Source organism: Cylas formicarius, unplaced genomic scaffold (genome assembly GCF_029955315.1).
Source record: "Cylas formicarius isolate icCylForm1 unplaced genomic scaffold, icCylForm1.1 PGA_scaffold_10__41_contigs__length_53128322, whole genome shotgun sequence".
Lineage (NCBI taxonomy): Eukaryota > Metazoa > Arthropoda > Insecta > Coleoptera > Brentidae > Cylas > Cylas formicarius.
The window spans coordinates 40623068-40648950 of NW_026844214.1; the positions used below are offsets into that span (position 1 = coordinate 40623068).

General features: G+C 36.4%; 1 protein-coding gene across 3 annotated transcripts; it reads right to left on the reverse strand.

Moving 5' to 3' along the window:
• Window positions 1–7: 7 nt before the first annotated feature.
• Window positions 8–25883, reverse strand: LOC132708168 (chitooligosaccharidolytic beta-N-acetylglucosaminidase). 3 transcript variants are annotated; one of them, XM_060680329.1, is made up of 8 exons: window positions 25816–25865; window positions 24202–24342; window positions 23080–23139; window positions 15876–16169; window positions 14366–14681; window positions 9033–9229; window positions 6139–6794; window positions 8–301 (listed from the first exon to the last, which is right to left on the reverse strand). In XM_060680329.1, the coding sequence occupies exons 3-8, from the start codon at window positions 23136–23138 to the stop codon at window positions 15–17; spliced, it is 1809 nt and encodes a 602-aa protein (XP_060536312.1). In that variant the 5' UTR covers window position 23139; window positions 24202–24342; window positions 25816–25865; the 3' UTR covers window positions 8–14. The 3 variants fall into 3 exon arrangements, with proteins under 3 accessions (XP_060536312.1, XP_060536294.1, XP_060536303.1); XM_060680311.1 differs by having other exon boundaries at window positions 23566–24342; XM_060680320.1 differs by lacking the exon at window positions 24202–24342 and having other exon boundaries at window positions 25816–25883.

The window sequence follows — 25883 nt, forward strand, 5'->3', positions numbered from 1 at the left end:
AATTTATTTTCCTGTCATCCCCTGTTATTAATATTGAATTTGCCCCCGATCGGGCAGTGCTCCTCGTTCTGGGCGCACCACTCGGGCTCGAGCGCGTCGGCGTCCACGCCTAGCGCGACCAACCTCTCCCTGTGTACCAGCATCCTCGGTTCCGCGTCCCGCCACGATGTCGCCGGCTCCGACCACAACGTCTCGGCCATCGCCGAAGCTCTCGGCCAAAGTCGACTGTCAATTACGGCCGAGTCGACCTGCTCCGTCCACAGCGTCGCCTCGCTCCCCAAAATTTGACTCTTCTTGTTTCCTAAATAAAGAAGCCCACTTACAGACAAAATACAAATTAATATTAGCATTGTTCCCTGACTAATCTCTGATAAATATCGCACATAAATATCATTGGCGATTACGCGTGCGCGGTTGGAAATATCTTCGAAATGGACCGCTCATTGTTTTAAATTACGCGATTAGGTTAACGTGACATGTTAAAACTTAAGAAAGAAGTTTCAGTTTTAGGTTAAACAAACTAGATTAATAATGAATAAAATAGTAATGCCTTATATACAGGTAAAATTATTATTTAGTTATAGCGTTATCTATCGTAAGTGTGACAGAGACACACCGAGACTCTAGAATGTAAGAAATTCACAAGAAATGTTCGCTATTGCCGCGAGATTAAATAAAAAACCTGTTTGCCCCCACCCCCGGTGGGCGGCGTGGTAAGTAAAAGTGTCAAAAATTACTCGTATTTTCTAAAAATAGTGGTATGTTCGACCGAAGAAAAGGTTCAAATTATTAATTGATAAAGTCTGTTCATAGATATAAGAAAGTGACTAACAGATACGAATTAAGGAAAGACCCGGGCAAGCTGTAAGAATGAATTATGGCCGTACTTTGCTTAGAATTTAATTATTTGGAGTTTTGTTAGGAAAGATACTAAACAATATTTATTTATTTATGTATGTATTTATGTTTAAATCTAAAATAAAATTACAAATTATTTTTATTACCTACTTAAATTACTTAAAATTATTCACATAATGTATCAGTATCACTATCGCTATCATCGCCTGTTCTAATTATAATTTGTTCTATATTATTTGCAATATGGATATACGATTGTTCTGCTTTTTCTATATGTTTAACAGAATTTGCCCAACTTTGTGGAGGGACGTTAAAAACTTCGGTTTCTGTAAGTTTGAGGACATTGGAGTTAACACGTGATCACTTTCATCTGCACTCGAGAAAATTTCAGCATCGCTTCTTTTTTCCTCGCTCAAATGGGATTATTCACAATTTTCCATATAGTTGAGGTTGGAATTTTCGTCAATGTGGCCGTTTCTTCTAAAGATGCTTGCTTGCTGGCACCACGTTCAATGAGAGTCAAATAAACATTGTTTATAACTTCCTCAGTCCGAATAGAATAGTGTGTTCTATATTTGGGCGAGAGTATCTCCTGAGATACACTAGACTCGCACATATTTTGCATAATTCGCACACGATTCAACACACGCTGTATTACTAAGTAAACTAAGTAGTATACCAAACCAAAGAATATTACACACAGGTAGGTATAAAATTATTTTCTATTATGGACCACAATTTTACCTGAATTTAAATTCCGAAACTAACCAAAACTAACCAAAATGAAGATTTTTAGCGAGTAATATTTTATTCACCGATCAGTCTCCATTTTCCGTTACATGGTCATCACAATCCGGCAGTGGCTGTTGGATATTCACAAGAGAACCAGCACATGTCCATTCATTTAAGTATCCGGGAAAGGTCTGGCTGGTATTTTAAGAAAACCTTTTCCTTAAATAATATCAGTTGTTCGGGTTCCTAATATCCCTGATCATGAAATTTGGTACCAACAAGCTGGTTGCCCCGCACATAATCCTAGAAGAGTTCAGAATTTTCTAAATGCACCGTTTCCTAAGGGGCACAATTGAATGGCCACCTAGGTCCTCAGATGTAGCACCAAATGATTTTGGGTTACGTCAGAATTTGTAAAAATGGCATCCCGTATTATAGAAGGAGAATTGTACAGAACTATAGATGGACTCATTGAATTTGTATAAACAATGCAGAAAGCAAGTAGGGTTTTTAAAAATAAAAAGTTTTAAAAATAGCTAAGGTAATGAGGCAACAACAGAAAAATAACCTTACTTAATATACATTCTTTTTACGATGTTTATGTACCTAATGATTTTTATGTTATTTGTATAATGAACCTTGCAAGGTAAAAGTTGGCTGTTTAAAAAATGGGTAAGCTAGATTGATCTCATAGATTTGTGGTTGCCGGCGAAATTATTCCTAAGCCCTTGTCTATATTACCCGAGATTAATTTCTATTTCTTGCTGTGCATTTTAACCGTGTTCGACAAATCGCGGTGAAAATAACTCACGTGACGTTAATAGCTTTTTTATGTTCAAGATGTTAACAAGAAGATCTATCGAGCAAAAGTGATACCAACGAACACATTGTTGCGAACATAGAATAACCAATATAATTACATGAATAGAACAATAGAAAAAATAAATCCTTTCGGGCCGAATAATAAACATACGTAAGGGCTTGTTGAGTACATAAGACAGGACCGTAATCAATTGTTTGTTGCGATGAAAATGACAAGAACAGTTCAGTAAGTCAGATTAATTCTGTAACTCATTCAATAAGTCATTGAAATGATGCTATTAAACTACCTGATATAAAATTACTAAATCTTGATGGATCGTTTCAGGCATGGCTCTATTTTCGAAACATTTTTGCGTCGCTTGTACGCGACAACTCAAATTTGAACAAATATCAGAAGTTTTATTATCTGACGGTGTCACTAAAAGGTTCTGCTGTCAGACAGTTGTACACTATAGTGTGAACGATTCAATAATATTAATCGGTTGGTATATAATCACATTAACGAAATCTTTACAATGGAAACAATAACGACCGCGTCCGCGACAAAAATTCGAAATTTTAACATTTATATATTATTTTATTTATATTTAAATAACTTGGCGAACCGACCGAATGGGAAAGATTAAAATCTAAAAATTAGTCATGCTCCTATGTTTCTTTACCGGAAGGTACATTTATCACCCCTCTTCCGCTTAAGGATTCTCCTAACCAATTACGAGACGATATAAACCTGAATACGTCATGCCACATCATGGACTACTTCGCGATACAAGTTCTACTACAACATTGCGTGTAGTGTTCAATGAGTCGTTCCAACAGTTTATATTTAATATCTATACTTTTACCATTTTGCATGCGTTCAATTATCGTGTTAGGGGAGAAAGATGATGTAGATTGCAAAGAATCGTATGTCGATTTATTTTAAACGAAAGTTTTAAAATTTATGAACTTAATACAGTCACATACGGTACAACCGCTGCGATCAGAAGTCTATTTGAAGTCACTAATGAATCCAATAATGATCATCCAAAAATCGCTAACCTGTCCCGAAATTAGACGTCAATATTTTAACCACGTATTCTGTGACCCAAAATAAGGATAAAAGTTCATATAAACTAGGGTCCAAAACGTCTTAGTTTTCAACATACAGGGTGTTACATTTGAAAAGGTGATGGCGATTTTTTGTAAACTTTTAAGGCTATATTTAACGAACTATAACTTAGTAGTGGATTGTCTTCAGGGGTGGGCAACACAGGGGAGGCCTGGGAACAATTTGCCCCAAATTTTTTTTGTCGAATTTGGAATGCAGAATTTGAAAATCTTAAGTTTTCTACGTAAATAAGGTTCCTTGTCGGACCTCGCTAGAACACACAGAAAATTTAATTTCAAATTATTCTTTTTTATTCTAACGTTTACAATCGGCGTGCAGATAATCATTAGTAAGCCTTGGAAGTTAATGACGCGTTTCATTTGTTTGTGTTGCTGGGCAAATAAAAAATTAAATGTCAACTAGCTTTCAATTTTGTTCACTATTGGTAACAATTTTAACGAATTAGCCGTAGAGCCCGACTTTGCCGTGGTGAGCCAGGCAACCTTTTTGAGCACCTTCTTTAAAATGTAACGCTTATAATTTTTATGAGAACTATTAGCTTTACAGTTAATAGTTTGATTTGCTTTTCGTTAATAAAAGGATTTATAAGAACAATCCAAGTAAAAACTATTTTTTCCAACATTGAACAAAAATGAAAGCTGTCGAATAATTGACATTTAATTTTTATTTAACCAGCAACACAAACAAAAGAAACGCGTCATTAACTTACCAAAGCTTACCGATGATTATCTGCACCTCGATTGGAAATATGAACATTAAAAAAATATATAATTAAATTTTCAAAAGCATTTTTCTCGAAAACGGTGTTTTCTCGCGCCTCTCCTGTGTTACCCACCCCTGAAGATTAATGGAGTCTAAAAAGTTTAATAACTGTACCAAATTTTATTTAAAAATATTTACGTGTTCACCTCTTCAAGTTTAACACCCTGTATGTTGCAAACTAAGACGTTTTGGACCCTAGTTTTGAACTTTTATCCTTATTTTATGTCACAGAATACGTGGTTAAAATATTGACGTCTAATTTAGGGACACCCTGTATATGTCGATGATCTCACCGGTGTAGATCCGCTGGAAGAGGCTCAGTATGTAATGAAAATTCTTACAATTCTTACAATAATTCGGAAATCTTACGAAGTGTTTTCACCGATAAGTCGGGAAATACAATGGAATTTTCATTTAATACAGAAGATGATAGTAAAATTTTAGTTTTGTTATGTTATACTTGCAATTTTCATTTTAATGTTATACTTCAATAGTAAATAAATTATTTCACGTGACACCAGTAAATACATACGAGGGTAGTGCCCAAATTTCCCGGCCTGAATATGAAAGAAACAAAGTAGAGTAACATTTTTTTAATTATTTTTCAATATAATTCCCCTTAACTCCAATACACTTATTACATCTCTTTATTAACAACTCAATCCCTTTAAAAAAATATTCTTTTTGTTTGTGTGCAAAATGAGCTAAAGCAGCCTCCTTTAATTCAACTTCGTCGTTAAACCGCTGCCCACGTAAATCCTTTTTCAAATATCCAAACAAATAATAGTCGCTGGGGGCCATATCTGGACTATAGGGGGGATGATCTATCTGTTGGAACCCACACTCTAAAATGGCAGCTTGTGCAACACCAGACGTATGGACAGGTGCATTATCGTGCAAAAGGCGCACGCCTCTGGTCAGTTTTCCTCGACGTTTTCCGCGCATGCAGTCTCGCAATTTATGTAATAATGTTGCGTAATATTTACCAGACTCTGAATTTTCTTGGAGGTGCTTCACACTTACGACACCACTCCATTGATTCTTTTTTCGATAGAGGGTCATAATAGAGAACCATAGTTTCATCTCCCGTCACAATAGTTTCTATCACAGGCTTTGGTTGCGACCCACAGAGTTCCGAAAAATACTGCGCACACTCAACACGGCGTTGTTTTTGAATAGCCGAAAGGTTTTTAGGAACCTATCTTGCACTAATCTTCATGCAGGATTCGACGAACACTTGTATCAGAAAGCTTAGTAATATCTGAGATTTCCTTGACCTTTAAACGTCGATCACTCAATACCACCTCTTCCACAATCGCAACAATATCTTCCGTTATGACCTCCACTGGTCGACCAGTTCTTGAATCATCTTCAACGGACTCCTGCCCCATTCGAAAACGTTTTGCCCATTCTTTCACTACAGAATACGAAGGAGAACTTTGGCCTTCTACACCATCCAGCCTTTCTTTAATAATTTTAGGTGCTAACTCTTCTTTTGTCAAAAACTTTATGACTGCTCTATACTCAATTCGCGTTATTTGCGACATTTTTTCGGACACGTCTTGTTTAAGATGTTGTCAATAAAAAACTATTTGACGCAATACTTCAATTTTTTTTTCTCAGCCTACTGAGATATACACTTAAAAGAAGACAAAGTTTTATCGTGATACTGGAGCTGCATCTATGTCAGGCTGGAAATTTTGGCGCTAACCTCGTAAATCTACCCATAAAAAGTATTCCACGTGCAATTTTTGAACAAACTTTCTCGAGAGTTATGTTGTGTTTAAATAAAATGAATGGCGGAAGTACGGCTTTTGCTAAAGCAATTTTTTTTTTGAGAAATCTGAACTTACCCGCCACTTTGGCCGGTTTATTTTCGTAGACCCTCTGCCAGCCCACGTACGGGCTACACCAGTTGTTGCCGTCGGTGACCCAGCCGGCGAAGCCGCAGTCCAAATAGAGGGCGTCGTAGTTGCTCAGGATCAGTTTGTAGCCTTGCTCGAGCAAGTTGGCGACTTGCTCGTCTCGGCCCATCGTCCAAATTTGAATGATGTACTTGTCCTTGGGCAGGTACTGCAGCACGTACTCCTTGCGCGTGAGATGACTCGTCCACATAATCACCGGGAGGCGACGTCCCGCCTGCCTGTAGACCCGTTCTAGGGCCTGACTCTGGAAATGGTCCCATAGCTTGACGAAATCGGCATCGCCTCGTCCCCACCCCTTGCTAGTCATCCACTCGACGACCGAGTCTGTCCGGTTCCAACAATTGAAGTTGACCTCGTCGCCGCCCATGTGAAACATGTCCGGTCGGAACTGCTCGAACATGTCCCTGTAAATGTCTTCGATGGCGTCGTAGAGAGCGGGTTTGGTCGGATCGAACTGGCCGCAAGGCGGCTCCACACAGTAGTCTTGCCAGGGCTGCCAATCGAAGCAGGTCACGAGGTTCGAGTTTTGCCAACCTTCTCCAACGTGCGCGGGAGCGTCGAACTCTGGCAGTATGCGGACGCCTCTGCCGACAGGTAAAAAAAATGACGGAATATTAATATTGTCGGTTCCGATTATTTTCGACTACCGATGAATTAAATTCCTTTAATAACGGTTCGTTAAAAGTTAAAATTATATTGATGTTCGGAGAGATAAAAATATACAGGTTTTTTTTAAATCAAAGACCAAGCTGGTATCGTATTTTTGACAAAGATGTCATCGTTGGTTAGTCATAGTAGTTAGTCTTTAAGAACTAGAAAAGAAGAAAAGTTAATATCAATATATACTAAACTCCGTTTATAAGGTACATGTTATATAACGTACTTCCAGGTAGTACGAATATAGTTCACTGGTCCGGCCAAAATACTCTTGATTTTATTAAGGTTATAAAGTACAATATTTTCACTATTTTTTTGGTTATAAAGTACGCTAAACCCCGATTATCGACCGGTGGTTTCCCGAAAAAATTAGGGATTTTTCAGTAATCATTTACGAGGTTTTCTTTAAAACGTGCGTGTGCGGCAGACAGTTTTCACTTCATTGTTTTATGGAAAGCTGCGCTAGCACGATTCTTTGAGTTTATGGTTAAAATGGCAGATCGGCGTAAGTCTTCAACTGTAAAAGAAAAGATTGACATTAACAGAAGTATTGAGAGTGGCGTCGGTAAGGCGGAAATTGCTAGACCAAAGAAATTGGCAAAAACAACAATATCTACAATTTGGAGTAATCGCGAAAAGATCAAGCGGGTGGTGAAGCGGGATATGTTAACGAACAAGCTGTGCTGAACTTGTTCGAGGATAAGTGGCACAGTATTGCACAAAATTACAGCTCTGAAGATATTTTTCATGGTGACGAGACTGGGCTATTTTACAAGATCACTACAGATCGTACCCTTAAATTTCGAGGAGAAAAGTGTTTGGGTGGGAAGCAGTCGAAGTTGAGGTACACCGTTTGGGTCTGTGCAAATATCACAGGAAGCGAAAAATGCGAACTTCTTGTTATTGGCAAATATGAACGACCGAGATGCATGAAAAATGTAAAAAATCCACCTGCCATGTCAACCATGTTAAACCAGTGAGCGTGGATGACTTTAGCAATTTTTTATAATTATTTAAAAGTATTGAGTTGAAAATCTAAAACGTCAGAATAGAAAAATATTGCTTCTGGTTGACAATTGTGCAGCTCATCAAAAAAATCTAATCCTTTCAAATATCAGATTAGAGTTTTTGCCTCCAAATAGCACCTCAGTCGTTCAACCAATGTTTCAGGGCATAATTATATATTATATTATTATTATTATTATATTTTATTATGCCATAATAAAATGCACTATTTCAAACTGCTGATAAAATCGGAAGATGAGTTTGATTCAGATCTTGACTTACCTCTGGTTCAGTGGTTCGAAAATTACAAAAATAATGACGACGATGACTGGGAGGTTCCCCTAAGTAATTGGTTGCGCAATAGCGGCCAAGATCTAACCAACATTGAAATGTGTCTTCCTGAGCTGGATAGCTTCCCAACTACTGATGATAATTTAATAACAACGGAGTTTTTAACGGATAATGATATTATTACTGAAGTTTACAGTCAAATGCTCTGGTAACGAAAGCGACGTTGATGTCATATTATGCGTCCTGGAAGGTTGAGAAGCACATTGAGAATATGAAAATTGTATTGTGAAAAAATAAACAATCAAAAATAACGATTCTTTTACTCAAAAAGTATAAATTATGTATTTTTGCTTGTATGTTGTAAAGTTTGTATAGATATGCGGGGTCCAAAGTGTGAGATGCTTCATTTGATAATCCAGGGAAAGATTGTGGGCAGAAGATCGATTGGAAGAAGAAGAATATCTTGGCTGCGGTATATGCGAGAATCGTTTAACATCTTCTGCAGATATTTTCAGAGCAGTGGTCTCCCAGGTCAGGATTGCCATGATGTTAGCAAACCTCCGGAATGGAGAAGCGACGTGAAGAAGAAGATGATCTTAAGAGATACACATATCCAATCCACTCAATTAATAAACACCCTCTATGGCCTGAATCGACATACAGCGACAGTTCACTCAATTAATAAACATCCTAAATGACCTGAATAGACTCACATAGGTATTCCAGTCAATAAACATCCTGAATAGTAAACACACTATACGATTTTGATGGACACACCTAGAAACTATTGATAAGCACAGAGACAATTCAAATAAGCATCCTTTGATAATTCTCAAAGAATTTGCCGGAGTTTGTGTAAAAGTACCTACCTCAGTTTCCCGTACTGCACGATCTCCTCGACGTCTTGCGCGGTATAAACCTTGTCTGGTGCGTAAGCTCCGTACTTTGCCAATTCTGGCCTCGACTTGGATACATAGGGGAAACTGTGCGAGTCGGTAATGTGCCAGTGGAAAGTATTCAGTTTGGCGGCCCCCATAGCCGTCAGAGTTCTCTTGATCGCGTCGACCTGCGCGTCATCGTCCCCGTTAAAAAAACACATAAGCGCTTTCGCGCAGAATATGCAGCGTATTATTGAAATGACGGCATATAATTTAATCAATGAAGCCCATGGACAAATTACAAATGGCAAAAATACTCGTTATAACTGTTGCTGTCTGTTAGTAAAAATTTCGTATAAACTGCTTGCCGGGTTGTAAAATTGGGCAACCGAGCGTTTATTAAGCTCAAATATTAAAAAAAACTGCTTCAGCGGATTTATAATCTGATCCACTAAGCAATAAACTAAAACAAGTTCGTCAACGGTTAAATCCAGGAGCGGCTGGTGCGTATGCGCTGCAGTCAAAGTTTACAAAATTAAAATGTAAATGGCCGCACTCGGCAGCTTGTTGCCGATCAACTCTTAGTAGGCAAACTTCTACTTGGTGACCGAAATAAGTGAGTAAAACATCTGTGACGTATTGTGCAGTGGGTGGAAGATTGTGGCAGTAAATTAAACAATGAAATGTCCTTTTTCGTTCCATTAGATGAGGTATTACTTTTTATAAAAATTCTGGATTCCTCCTGCGTCGGTTTTTTTTGACTCGAAATAGCTAACGTTTCGCAAATTATCCTGTTGACTTCGTCAGAGCTTGACTGAAACTGGCTCTCATTTTACCCTGTACCTGCTATTATATTGTTTGAGGGGGCGGAGCTAAATGAGGGGCATCAACACTGTCTCGGATGACTGGTTCCCATGTTGGTGACAGGTAGAGTCCTGAGTCGCGGTTAAGAAAGATTCTACTTCGAAACTAACTAGAATATCTTGTGTCTCTAATGTAATGCTTTTTAATTGTTCAATGAAGTGGAACGAATTAAGTACGAAACTGTCAGTTATCCCTGTAAGTGGTTTTAATAAGGGAGCTAGATATTTTGCTAGAGAATATGTTGGAGAACCAGTGGTCGAAGGGTTAGAGTCCGTAGAGACGAGGAATTCTAGAGTCATGAGGGGTGACAGATTTTTGGCAGAGTCTGATAAAGAAGAAGCGTTCCATAGATCACTGTAAGTCTGTAAGAATATTTTGAATCTTTTCCTGATATTCATTTGTGATCATGATTACTGTGGTATTTCCATTATCTGCTTTTGGAAAGAAGATGTTGGGATTAGATTTTAGAGATTTTAGGGCAATGCGTTCAGGCTTTGCAATATTAGATTTAAGGGGTTTTGATATTTTAAGGATTTAGCTCTTTGAGATGAGATGAGCTCTTTGAGATGGTAATTTGTTTAGGATAATACGTGGGGCAGGAACAAAGTTGGAACCTTTTGAAAGAACTTATTTTTCCGTTTCCGAAAGTTGGTACGATGTTACATTGATCACAGTGTTTGGTAGTTGAGAAGAGTTTGATGGTTTCCCTAGTGTTGACGTTAGTTTTTCAAATTTCTGAATGTGATTCTGGGTAGAAGATAAACGGAGATTTAAAGCTTTGTCATGAATCATGTTTGAAAGGGTATCGAACTCGGATGGAGGCAAGATGGAAGCAATTTTAAGGTCTATTTCCTTACGGGTATGATGAATTCTTTCTGGAAGTAAAGCGACACTAGATTTTCCAAGAATTTTATCATGTCAATTCTATTTTAAAAGCTTCTTTCTCTTTCTTTCCCAGTAAAGTCCAACAACCTTTCTTAATTGATTTTATTCCCTACCACTATATTTCATATTCAATCTCGTCCTTGTTGCAGGTGCCACGTTTGGAAAAATGTACTTGGATTAATAGGCATTCATGAATACTAATATAACGGTAGAACAAAGTGACAGTCGAATAAGAATTTGCGGTTTACATTTTAGTGATGACATCAAATGAAGCTCAAAAACGCCTTCACAAATTTGCAATTCCTTCTTTGACATTAGGTGCCAGGTTCACTTCCGATGGCAAGATTCTCGTGGCAAATTAACAAACGGTCGAATTTACATATGGACTGGTACATTTATGTAAAAAATATATGTATGTTTTAGAAGAGAACAAAAATAACTCTAGGAAAGGGTATGTGTGCATTCAAACTGAAATTAACACTGCAAGCATCGGATGCCAGTCAGAATGTTCAAATGAAATAGGTATATAGCCATTTAGATAGCTATAGTTGTTCATTTGTTTATGGCTCAGTGTGTCAAGGTTGTCAAAATTATAGGTTAAAGGTTGGCAAAAAAAACAGAAAATTTCATTGTGAATTGAAATGGGCTTTCCTTGTTAATTACGATTTTAACTGGTACTTATTTAATATAAAGGAAGTTTGTCAATAAATTTATGTAAAAATAATATAAAACAAAATTTTATTTTTTCCTTTGTATTTCCACTATTTAATTAATTATTGTAATAAAAATTATCGAATGTTGAAATTTATTTTTATAAGACTTAATGTAATGTAACTCCTTTGAAAAAAGCTACCAAGCCGAATGAAAGATTAAACCATCAAAAAGGCTTGAAAGATTTGACAATGCAAATTGTCTATTCTTAATACTAAATTCCAGAGAGCCTTTTAAATTTCCTATATTAAACAAGGAAAAAAACGAATTTAAAGTGCATATTTGAAACATTCTGATAAGAATAGAAATTTTTTATTGACAAACCCTTCAAGCCTTGTTCTTTTTTAATGGTTCAATTTTTTGTTCAGCTTGATACCTTCTTTTTTAAAGGAGCTATTAAACTTTGAGGTAGAGCATCATTAACTTAAGTCTTATGAAAATATACCCTTATATTTGTTTAAAATAAAAATAACTTTATTAAGTGCGTATTATTATTTTATAAATATATCATACTTTTGGAAACCCGCGCCGTATATAGATGCTACACGCGGAACAAGAGCTCCCAAAGAATAATTAAGAACTTACATAAAAAAATTATAATTAAGTAGTCTCACTAAAATATATTTTTTTTATCAACAATAAAATTCATAATACTTCGCATTCGCATCGTATACTGATAAAAAACTGCAATAGAAATACGCGTAGGTAAACGAACGTGTTCCCAACGGTCTTTCGAAACCGGTGTGAAGTTGACAGCCAAAATTGTGTGGCGGAGATTTCTAAAGCAGTTTAGGAAGCAACTGGTTCAAATTAAATAGATCTTTCGCCTTCGTTTCCAGAGAAAACGTTTGGTTGCAGCCCCGTATGGGAGTTGCTATATGGTGAAACTAAAAAGTTTTAAATATGTTTTTTTCTACTTTAATCGAAATTTACACACTTTCATTTCTTGGTGAAAATGTGGTTAGCTTTTGTTTCCAGTAAATATATTCTCTTGCTCTCCCGTACGGGGAAGTTGCTATAGAGTAAAACTAAAAATGTCAAATATTTTTTTCAGTTTCCAATAAAGATTGGCTCACATCATTTGCCGCGACAATTGCTCTAAATAATAGATGAAACTGTGTAAATTTCGATTAAAGTATAAAAAAATATTGACAACTTTTAAGTTTCACCCTATAGCAACTCCAGTTCGGGAGTGCAAGAGAATATCTTTACTGGAAACGAAGACTAACCTTTTGAACACATTTTAATCAAGAAATGAGTGTAGAAAAAAACATATTTACGACTTTTTAGTTTCACTCTATAGCAATTCCCGTACAGGAGTGCAAGGGAATATTTTTACTGGAAACGAAACCTAACCCTTGTGGACATATTTTCATCAAGAAATGAAAGTGTGTAAATTTCGATTAAAGTAGAAAAAAAATGTTTAAAACTTTTTAGTTTCACCCTATAGAAACTCCAATGCGGGGCTACAACCGAATATTTTCTCTGGAAACGAAAGCGAAAGATCAATTTAATTTGAATCAGTTGTTTCCTAAAGTAGTTTAGAAATCTCTGCCGCCACTGGTTCTTCCGAATAGGAGAGTTCGCTATGATTAGCCCAACGCAACGTGGAAGAAGCGTATTGAACGTAAAAACAACAATAATAGAGTGTGTGTCCTTCTGTTTTTGTTTATTTCTGACAATTTATATTCACTGTGATTTATGGAGGTAGTCTTTAATTTAATTAATGTGAAGAGATTTTTTAATATTCATACGAAGAAAAGTTAGAATTAAAAGCAAAAGGTGGAAAAGCTGGTGTAAATACAGGAAAAAGTTATATCCGGAAATTTTGTAAAAAAAATGAATGCATTTGTGGATGTACCAAAAAAATGTTGGATAATGGTTTCCTTGCTTATTTTTTGGTGGGGATAAAGCTTGGACGGAAATAGGTGTAACCGATCTAGAGCATTTAAGTTTGAAAATAAGAAAAACATGTAAATTCTAAAAGTCACCTTCATAATTCTATATAATTCGCGTTATAACGGCCAACCAATATTAGAGGTCAATGAGATTTTGATTATTGTGTAAATATACAGAAATATAATGAAAATGTGTCAAATAAAAGAAATACACGATTATTAATTGCATTAAATTTTGCAGGGCTTTTAAATTGACTCTTCGGGGACAGTTAAATGTTGGATCGTGATTTTCGCTACACCAGCTACGAAAACTACCAGTTCACTCTAGATTGGACTGCATTAATAATATTACATTGTATGATATTTCTATGAAAATAGCAATACACTGTTGGTAATCGGTTTGGACTTTATTCGACGTTAATTAGCTCTTTCATAGATGGCGCGCATTAGACAAATTTAAACTAACCAAAACGAACTGTTCCTAGAAGTTACTAGGTCAAGCGAGGGTTCACAAAAGTGCCTGCTATTTAATATGTGTTTACTATTTCTTGTTGTTGTAATTTTGTGTCTCCCATAGTCTTATTTGATACTTTTGTCGTTATTGAATAAATTATCATTGTTCATGGTGTCATCTGTTAGTGTAGAGTAATGTAGTGTGGGCAACTACCGATGTCTTTAAGCGGGATTTGGATGTTTATTATAAGATTGCATCGGGTGAATAATAAAACGTGCAGCTATAGGAACCAGAATATCTTATTTTTCGTTCAACCAAATAACAACAGCACACATAAACTGTATTGTTGGTTAGTTTTGTGTCATAACGGATAAATAGCCAAAAAGGCTTTTGCTGTGATATGTCCGGTTGCGGTCATAGTCCTAGACCTGATTGGGGACGAACAAAATATAGTTTGGATATCAGGGTGGAGTTGAGATTCGCAAATTAGAAATAACACCTTGCATACGTACTCCAATGTAATTTCTGGACGTGTCAAGCAGCACACCCCTATAGGGATACGCCGGCCTGTCGGCTACGAACACTTCCGCCGCAATTTGCAGCTCGTTCCGCAGGTTGTCATAAATGATGAGCTGGTTGAGTGTCTCGAGTCCGTGTCTGGCTCCAAAAAAGTTGGTGGCCGTCACGATGCTCTCGATTCGACCGTCGCCAGTCCGAGATATTTTTAAGGTGTAACTTTCGTCGGTGTCGAGAGTCAGACCGTCGATGCTGTGGTCATCGATTTCCAGTTTGACGGTCATCGACTTTCCACCGGTCGGTTGAGTGTTTCTGGCGAACGAGAACCAGAGAAATACTCCTCAGAATTGACCATTATTAATTTATATAAATAATTAAACTTAAGACCAAAATTATCCATGATCGTCTGTCACGAAAACCCTCGCGCACTAATAACTGTGAACTCGATCTAATCTGCAGTCGATATCGATTTTGGGAGGCAAATTTTATTGGCAGGCAGAAGTAATACGGATTTTTTTCTTTTGTAATAGGAGATGAGAGAGATTATTTTATGTTATTTCTCACTTACTCAATCTGTTTGAGAGTCTTGGATTTATTCTTCTTTGAATTAAGTGGTTGTGATATATTTTGATCATTTTTCATGACGACAATTTGGTGTTCATGGAATAGCTACTAGTAATTGCAATCCGTATGTTAATTTAAAAAAAAATGTCAATGAAAAGACATTTATTCAATTTTTTTTGAGAGTCAAAAAGGATGTACATAAATAATTTTACATACAGTAAAAAAAAGTTTTTTGTAATGTTTAATCTTTTTTTAGATGACAAATCTCCCGCCGAGCCTTGGGATTTTTGTTTACACACCTTGTATATAACCTGTAAAAACCGTGTAAGTAAATGATTTACACACCAATTACGTCTATTGATTTAGGTTTTACAAAAACCTTAAAAAGATTATTTTAAATGTTTACTTCTTCAATAGAAAATAAATAATATTGCTGAAATGTACATTCTAGATGAATATGTGTGTATTTAATTTATTTTTAAACTTGTCTTCAGAGGAGTACACTAAGTGTATTAATTTGTATGTTCTTGTTACGGAGGTTTTTTATGCTGCCATTTTTCAATGAGTGGCGAAATGTTGGTTAGGATTCTGCAATTTTTTTGGTTGGTTAGAATCTCACTCGAAGGACAGGAGATTCAGAAGTGAACAATATCTACTACTGACAGAATGTTATAAATTTAAAATACTGTTTGATTTCAATAGAAGTGAAGAACGCGCAACGAACACCCTAAACGGACTACTTTTCTATATATATTGTTCTATATATATTGTTCTATATATTGTTCAAGAGAAAGACAACAATCGCCATTACTAGCCGTCTTTTTGTATTGTAAAATTTCGTCACTTTTCTATTACGTGGTTGCCATTCCAGTTTAAAACGAGTTCACTGATCAGCAATAACAAATTTCGCATGCGTCGCCTCAGCCTCAAATATTTCCATACCTCGGAATGAGTTTTTCAATTTGCCTCTTAAAAATCTTTGCCGCGCCGCTAACCAAATCGAAGGTCGGGTTTTCCGACTTAGCGCCCACTACGTCGATGCTGTGCACGTTGACGACGGCGAGCAGGTTGCCAATCGACACGTCGCCAGTCGGTTTCGGCCATATCGCAGCTGCGTCCGCGCAGAACAGCCGGCACGCGGACAAGCTTAACGCGGTCGACTCGGTAGTGTTCGTTATCGCTCGTTTCTGGCACTGCCCTTTAAGGCACTCGTATCGCCATACCGAGTTTAAAGCGCTGCGAAAAGAAATCAAGTTGGTAATAATCACAACAAACTTCTACTGCGTACACCCAAGTGATCTCAGTGCCAAAGCTTTACGCAAGGAGAGAAGTTTAAAAATGCAGACGAAAAATCAAAGAATGTTGAAGAGAAATTTAATTCGACAGTTTCCAGTGTGTGAAAAACCGTTAAGCGTGTGAAATCGGTGTTTAGAAAGAAAATACTGTGAAACTATATACTGTAAACAATCACTATAGAGTTACTCTCTCGTTTCTACGTTTTAATTGACGTATTTCATAATGAAAAATCCCCAAATTAAAAGAAATAGTTTCTCTCGAAGACCTGTGTGAGATCAAAATATTTGTGTTTTTTTTTTTGGGTGTTTTTAAACTAGAGGCCTTGCAAGCATTAAAAAGAGAAGATTTGTTTGTTTTAACAAAAAACACACATGTGTATCTTACTGAAGTATTTTTCGATCAGTGTAGGGACTTTTGCAATCTAAATACTATAAGATTATTATTCAATTTATGGTATGTAAGCTTCATTTTCAAACTTATGAAATTGAAACAATTGTAACCGAATTAACAGGAAAAATACTTACAGCCAAGAGAAAAAACACTTTTTTTCCAAATAACGCAAGTAACTCGTTTCCCCAGAACAGTTAACGAGATCTGGGAATATTTTGAGGAAACACTGCGGTAAAAATGCTTTATGTAAACTAAAACTTGCCGAACTGTCGGCGGTCATGTTGCTTGTTGAATGACGTCATTGGTTGAAAACGACATTTCAAATGATCGCGCATAACTATACCCATACCAATGTCCCATCTCACTATATAAAGAAACTTCCACAGGCTACTGTCATGCTATTTACAAATCGTCTGGATTCCTCCTACGTCGAATGTTGATGAATTAAACTTGCTAACGTTTCGCCACTCAACCTGTTGTCTTCTTCAGAGATTAACTAAAACTGGCTAGCATTCTACTCTGGACCTGTTTATATATAGTTTGAAGGGGGCGGAGATAAAAGATTTGCATGAACATTGTCTCGGATGACTGATTCCCATATTGGTGAAAGGTTTATAGATTCTCTTATTTTTCGTTGACTGGTTTCGTGATTAGGTTCGGCAACTGCTGATGAGTTGTCGTAGTCTTAATACTCTTTCATGTTCTTTGAGCCTAGTCGATATGTTTCGCATGTTCTCTCCAATATGTTCTCTGCTGCATATACATGTAATGCTGTAATCACCTGGAATCTCAAACGGAAGTGGTAAATCCGGTTTTGACGTTATATTTCTTAGGAACTTTTGATATGTGGTCAGTGATGTGTCGAATATAAGGAAGTACAACACTGGCAAGTATGGGGTTGCCTTCGATCTCATTGTCTTTGGAAGGTTGTGGTGAGGTGTATTTTGTGCTTCATATCTCTAATCCATCATTGGGTCATTGTGTTTACAGAAAACCTACGCAAACAGACTGATATCTTAATGAATTGTCACCTCACCATCCGGTACAGAGCCGTAAAATTATCTGAGCGCGAGTTACTAAACTAAGAATTGAAACAGCTTACGTCTGCTTTTCTGTTTAATAATTTCCACATTAGACATATTATGCGTTCTATCACAAAATACACCACCACAACCTTAAAAAGACAATGAGTCCAAAAGCAACCCCACACTTGTTGCTGTTGTTCTTCCTCACATTCAACACATCACTGACCGCATATCAAAAGTTCTAAAGAAATATAACGTCAAAACCAGATTTAGAACTTGTCCAAAAATCTCTCAATATCTTCTCTGTCAAAGACAAAATTCCGTTTGAGATACCAGGAGTTTATAGCATTCCATGTATATGCGGCAAAGAACATGAAAGAGCCTGAAGATTACGACAAATAAACTCATCAGCAAGTTAAATATCACGACCGACGGAGTACGTTTAAAAAAGATTTATTTAAAAAAAAAAACAGGGCTGTTCTTATCGTTGATTCAGCAGGATGCGTCCGGTCTAGGGATGTTTCTCCTCCTCCCTTAGATTCTTCAACGTCCTCGTGGATGATCCTTTCGAGGGTTTTGACAGGGATGGCCTCTAGGAGTCTATGTTTTCTCCATTGGTAGAGCATGATACTGGAACTAGTCAGGAGAACTATACACAATAGTGAAAAAATTAAACAGTAATATGTTTGGTTTTGGTGAACCAATCCTTTGATTTTCATCGGCTCTATAAAGTCCTCTTGAATAATTGTTGGATCCTCTAAGTGTTTCATTTGTAGATTTATGGTGAGGTTGCTTGGTTGAAGATTCGTCGTTTCTGGATACTGAATGGATATATTATTTATACCCAAGAAATACTTCTGGTTGTCGATGATAACGTCGCATTGGCTCTGGATCAGGGAGCAACCTTGAAGACGTTCTTTTTGGAACTGGAAGCAGTCTTCGTATACTAGTTCCGACGTCTTTGCACAGAACAGTAAAGAATTTTTAAATGTGATAGTATGCACACGAAAGTTGTTTCGTACAGTAGCATACTGACAGTCAACTGGAAGATAACAGCTATTTAACTGATTCGAACACAACCATCTTGAATTAATTATTTCGCAATGTTGATACCACAGGTTATTATAATAATATTTACTAGGGCTAATTAACATTTTCGAATCGTTGTTGGGTATTGGATACACAATTTGTAAGTCGCAAACATTTCTTTCGAAAATAGGTATTTTAATTGCGAGAATTGCCATTTCACTCGTAATTACCAAACCGGTTTTACAAATTATAGTTAATTCGGGAATATGATTAATAGGCCATAGGGCATTTTCAGGTATTGCCAAACCTCGTTTATTTCGTCAGAGCTGAATATTTCGAGATCTAAGGTTTGTGAGTGCACAAATGAAAATACTCTTAGCAGTTTTTCTAAAAATTGCTTAAGGTTATTTATTTGCACGTGTTGATCTTGCAAAAGTAAAACTAGATTAATTTGTTCATTTGCTTTGAGAACTTCGGACCTAAGAATGTTGGTATTTTGATTTATAAGTTCCACATTTCGTCTGAACTTACTCATTATATTTCCAGAAAAAGAACTTTGTTCATTGATCTTAGACATTGAATTTAGTTGATTTTGTCATTATTATCCAGATTTCCGGTGATGAACTTAATACCGCTGCCAAGAAAGTTCATTAGTCCTCTTTTCTTACGGTTATTCAACTCATAAATGTTGAGCTTTGCGTAAGTATTGTAAGTGAAATTTAATGCCCTATATACGTGATGGAACTGTTTCCTTCTAAAATTATTGTTTTGTTCGATTACTAGCTTCTCTAAAATCAACACATTATTAAATAAATGGGATAATAAATGCTTAATATTAGTAATGTTAAATGGTACATATGTAGAACGATAATGGTTTAAAACTAATGAGGGTATAATATCCGTTATTCGGAAGTTTGTAGACCTGAAGTGCTTGGGCCTGCAGGATCGGGATCAGGAGGCTGAAAAGGAAGAGGATTTTTTCTAAGCCTTTTAATTTTTCGTATATGGGCAGAGGTTGGTTTTTTCTTAGAAATGCCAGTTATTTTATTTTTATGGACTTTCGTAATTTTTGTCGGTATGTACTGAGGATTCATTTTATTTCTAAGAGTCGTTTTCTTGTAGATTATTTGATCACGGTATAAGTCTGGAGGTGTTTCAGGATTTTTATTTTGTTTTTTGGTGTTTTGACATTGTTTTCGATAAGCGGTTTTATTAATGTGTTCAAAAAATGGTAATAAATATTTTTTTCGATTTTCGTTGTATTGTTCGAATAACGTCAAATCATTGTTTATATTAGGTTCATTAAAATAGGGGCAAGAGTTTTGATTTTTCTAAATGCGATAGGTGATCGAGCCTTAGTTGACTCTCACGGTTGAATTTCGAGGGGCGATCGAATGGGGGATTTAATAGTTCGAATTGGTCCTCAGGAATGACCCTAACTCTTTGGTGGAAATTAATTGAAACCAAAGAATCGGGAACTACATGTTCATTAATACGGAACGAAGCGAGAAGAGCAGTTCCATTTTCGAAATTAACTGGAATTAGTAAATATTTACTATTAAAATTATTGATTGGTTGATGCAGTGGTTTGTTATAGGCAAGTGAAAATGGAATTTTAGTATTTTGTAAAGTAAATATTTTATTTTCGTAATCAATCAATGCATTTAATTTTTTCAGATCTTTGGTACCTATAAGCGCGTCGAAATCGTTATGCCAATTTAGGACACGAAGATTAAAATTTAAATTAATCCCTAGCTCTTGTAATAGTGGAATTTTTAAATTTTTATCCTCCTTGTATACTTGTTTACATGCCGTAACTTCAAAAGGTTCAATAAATTGATTTAGTGGATATAAATTGGCTATTTTGGTGAAATTATTGAGTCGGAAGCGCCGGAAAGGTAAAAATAAGGAAGTTCAATTTGCTGGGCTATGTTGTTTAAGTTAATTCTGGATGGGAGGCTACGTCCTGAAAATTTTCGGGAATTTCTTCGTTATTTTCGACATTATTATCAAAATTCGAATTTGGGTCGGAAAGGTTGTAGGCGTGATGAACGGGTTCGCCGTTATAGTATTTTGAAAGGGTTCCGAAGTTTGATAGGTTGGAGTTTGGTCATAATCGGGGTGAATTTCGACATTGTGAAGTTCTTGAGAAACAAAGTTTCTCGGTCCTGTCCTTTGGAAAAAATTAGTGTAATTTGCAGGGGGTTGTCTCTGCGGATATGTTCGAGAATTTCCGATATTAAAAGTCGACATTGGTACGGGTTCGTCTTGTCGGACGGTTCCGTTTTGTATGATTATAGGTTTGGCTTGTTTACCAAACACTTGGGCGTTCGTGGGAAAATGTCGTTGGACTGGTCGGGGTTGAAGATTAATCGGTTGACTGGGAAAAGGTTTTGGCTGTGGGATGAAGGCGTGTTGTTGGTTAAAAAACGGTTTAAAATTATTGCTACTATTATTTTGCCTGGGTGAAGACGCATGCAGGTTTGAATTATTGTTTGTAAAGTTAACCTGAGACTCTATCATATTATAGTTTACCACGTGTGAAAAAGCGGCGTCAAGTGTCTGGAGTCTTTGTAACATTAATAACGTTTTTAACGTATGCGGAGAATTTGCTGTTAAAATAAGTACTGATGTGCTTTGTACTTGCGTAATTAAAATTAATTTTGAGTTTTGATCTTCTACTTCGCATTGAATCTTGGAAATAATTCTTCGAATAAAAGTTTTTAACCTTTCTACGAAATGCAAAATGTTTTCGCCTTTGTTAATTTTATTTAATATATTGCAATTGTTGCATTAAAATTGGATAAGTTATAGGGTCACTAAATTTTTGGCGTAATGAATAAAATTCGTCGATAGACAAAATAAGGCTCTCTAAATGATCTTGATTTCCGGAAAATGTGGGTAAAAGTGAAGTATGGAATCTAAGGTTTTCCATTTTGTTTTTATTACTAATACTTAAACTATCTAACAAATCTACTCAATCCTCTGGAATAGGCGTGAATGATTTATTCAAATTTTCAGAATCACTATCGGAAATATCCGATTCGTTTTTTAACTGAATGCTTAAACCTAAAGAAGCCCTATTGCGTTTCAAAATATTTTTCAAACGTTTGGAAGCGTCAGACATCAAATAATGGCAATTCAGCAATTACAGTACAATCAAGGCAAGATCCATAAATCTTGTGCTGCAGAGGCTCACAACCAAAGGAAATCCTATAAAGGCGTGGCTGAAGGGAGTACGTCGGTTTCTTTTTGTTGGGATAATGCACTAAGATTTGACAATCACTTTCGCACAACGAAAAACCAATAAAGGGCGAAATTGCACTATCCTGTTCGCAGCGCCAGTTAAATAACACGACCGACGGAGTACGTTTTAAAAAAGGTTTATTAAAAAAAAAACTAACCAAAATTAAAAACGAACAACTAATGTGAACAGCGAAGGGCTTTGACACTACATTAATGTTACACGGGAAATGGTGGCAGTCGATTTTATATGGCTGAATCGTTGATTCGGCGACTATTCAGCAGGATGCATGCGGTCTAGAGATATTTCTAGCAGTTGCCGAACACAATCAAGAAATCAGACATCAAATTTTTATTCGATAAAACTAAAATTCTTGCATGTAATCAATTCTTCTACCAACGAAAAATCCGAGAATCTTTAGAAGTCTATAATCAACCAAGCAATCTTAACCGAGACAATCTTCATGCCCCTCCTTTAGCTCTGCTCCAGTTATAGTTAAGCTCTGAAGAAGTCAACAGGTTGAGTGGCGAGACGTCGGCAAGTATAATTAGTATATTGTTTTAATACTCCATCACACTCCTGTTCCATGTATTCTTTATGCGGCACTTCATATATAGCTTCACCTGGTTCCCCAATTATTTCACACAAGGATCGTGTATTGGCAAATTTCAAATTCTGGTAGATTCGTCCAGAACCTAAATAAATGAAGTAAGCGAATAGGCATCTTCGTCTAGCTTAAGATAATTAAGCCTATTTTCATTTCTGCCAATAGGTTAACGCGAGAAAACCTTTGCCGACCGTTGCAGAACATAATTTATACACCGCACGTGTCAATTTTTAATTTTTTTATTCTTAATTTTGAGCACACTCGTACACGCCACTGCTGCCAACATCGTTAACACAATATGCAAAACTGCGAATTTTGTACGTGCGTCCGAACGCAGAAATAACATAATATTGGTTAGATTTCCTTATACTAAAAAAAAATACCCGCGAGTAAATACGTCGGTAAATAAAAACAAGCAAGGTTAATTGCAAGTGCGCATGTGCGAAGCTTTGCCGCCGTATTTGCTGGGGTGTGAGAGACGCTTGTAAATCACAGAGTATAAAAATGCATTCGCGCGGTTGCCGCGTTTACGCTTTGTCCGTTATCCAAACTCACCTGTTTCGGTTTACCAATAGGGCAAGTTGAACGAAGAGCAGTAGCACGGACCGGTTCATCCTGAAAAATGCGACGCTCAGGTTATCGAACGGAATGCAAACATACGGGTATTCTTCAAGGCGAAACAATTCATAACGTATTTTAATACGACGGAAAACCCGGCGAGTGTTAACGAAATTATACCAGATTATCGAGCAATACCAAACATATTTTTTAAGCGTTTATGTAGCTTTTTATTATTTTAGGACCTCAGTGCAACCATTTTAAGAAAAATTAATAAAATCCGCAACCGTGCCTTTCGATTTCTACTTTTTAATTTTCGCGGAAAAACTAACCAAACCTAAGGCAATCTTCGTTATCTATGGGCCATAACGTTAACCAAAATTGCGCAACGCGTCGATCTAAACAGTTCCATGGACGAAATCGAGCGAATTCATTTGGAACGCAATGCAGCCAGCGAAAAGTGTGAGGGAATGCGGTACTAACCTCGATAAGGCACAAGCGCCGACAGGTCACGATCACTTCTAGTTGTGAAAGTGTCGCCGGTCTTTAACAAATTCAAGAACCGGGCGGTTTCGGAAACAACGAACCCAGTCGGGAGCGGGTATGGTCTGTCCCAAAGTATATTGTCGTGGCCTTTGACGACAATTATGGACATAACATTCTGATGGCAATAAAACACCTGACCTGTCGGTATTGTAGGACATAGCATCGAGGATTGACTTTTAAAATGTTTAAAAAGTATAAACATTAAATATTACATATGTTTATTTGGCTATAATCAAATCATATTAGCACTGACAGAAAATCCAATGACATCCAAAATCCAATATTATCAAAATTATCAATGATTACCAAAATATGTACTTTTTTATCCATAATCTAATTCACTCGCGGAGTCGTCAATACGATTAATTGTAATGCTCTGTTTTATTTTGTATTCACTGTTAACAATATCCTTTATTGAGAACGATTCTAATGTGTTCGTAGATAGGCAGGTTTCTCTGAACGTTTCTTGTTTAATGAATATCGACTAAGCATTCATACGCATTTTTCACTATTTGTTTCGCATCTAATGACAAGTAATTTCGAAGCGACATAATAGAAAAATTGGTGACATACTCGCACGGTTAAAATTCCACTGATATCAGCTGATACGTGGTCGACATCTCCCTGACTCACCGCTGTCTTGCCCATGAATGGTTATTGGGTTTTCCCGGTAACAATAGGTATGAAGGCCGTCATTACTTTTTGGGGAACAGTCTGTCAAAAGCCAAGACGATATACCGTGAGATACACGTTACAACGGCCGCGTAAATTTCGTCGCGATGTTGCCAGTCATTTCAAAATTTCGTCAACTGAAATCATCGCTAGAGTGCGTGGCGTGACCGCAAAAATTGACCTACGCAAACAATGTCACTATCCTTGAATTTTAGTAAATAGAAATGTTGTGGGCAAATAGCCAAAAGTGTTTTCCTAAAAGAAGAGTTGAGTTAGTTAGAGTTGTTTTTAGGTTTCTGTCAGAAAATTTGTTCAGCTATTTTGACCAACGAAACCTCTTGTTCAACAACTGAGGCTTTTCTATTTTTACGAAATCATCAAATATAATCTTTCTTGTATTCATTTCGTTAGAGACGATAGTAAATACTTGGAATAAAATATAATACTGGCACTACTTATTGAATCCACTATTTTCAGTCTATTAAAAAGAATCATTTCTCCCCATTTCGTTTCTATTTCCCGATTTCAAGAAAAACTGGCTTGTTATTTTGCAGAGAAATTTTTACGGAATAGAAATATTAAAATCTTCCTGGGGAGCAAAATTTTTGCTTTTTTCAACAGACTCGTTTTTTACAGGGGATTGTCCACGCAAAATGCGCAAAAGTTTTTCTAATTTTGTAACCACCCGGTCAGCCCCTAAGTCATATGAAATAATATATGACCTAGATCATATAAACTAATATATGAACTAGGGGTCAGTCGCGCATGTGGGTGTGAATCATATAGCTATTAGAGGACAGAGGGGCGATTAACCGTTGCAGCTTTAGAATAATTTTTGATAATTTGAAAAAGAATCTCCTGGATTGTTTGATATTAAAGTTATATATAATTTTTGTTGTATTTAACCAACCAAAATGCAATTATTAATCTATTATCGCCACGAATATTGTGGCAAGTAATCAGTTTCCGTTTTATCCATGGTATTTCCACAAAGACTCCTATAAGTTCTAGAGTAAATAATAACGTTAACAAAAAGTCGTTTCTTTTATTATTATTTCTGAAACGGTTTATGATACTGAAATTTAGACCACAAATACCTTTGATGGGGTCATAAGAGTTACTACTGACAAAATTTTAATACTTTGTACAGGAACGTCGCTAAAGGGCCGCTTATTTTGCTGATCTTCTTTTTATTTGGATGTTTTTAATTTGTTGGGAAAAAATAATATTTCTTAATGGATAATTGGTATCGTACGAATTTATTTCTTTAAGAACAAACTGACTAAACCAACCAAAACTATACTTTAATGAAGTAAGAGATAAAATTAACTTTATCAATGTATTCATCATAAGCCAGAGGCGATTAGATATAACAAATCGATATGGACATATTATGTTCATATTACTATGAACAACTTAAGTAAATTCCTATGCGTTTTGCTGCAATAAAGATAATAGATAATAAGTAATGGAAAACCCATCTCGGGACACAATTTTCTTTGCACTCGTACGTACCCGTCTAATATGGTCCGTGGTGTAGAAACACGTACAAATTTAGCAGCCGCGTGAGAATAAAAGGGTAT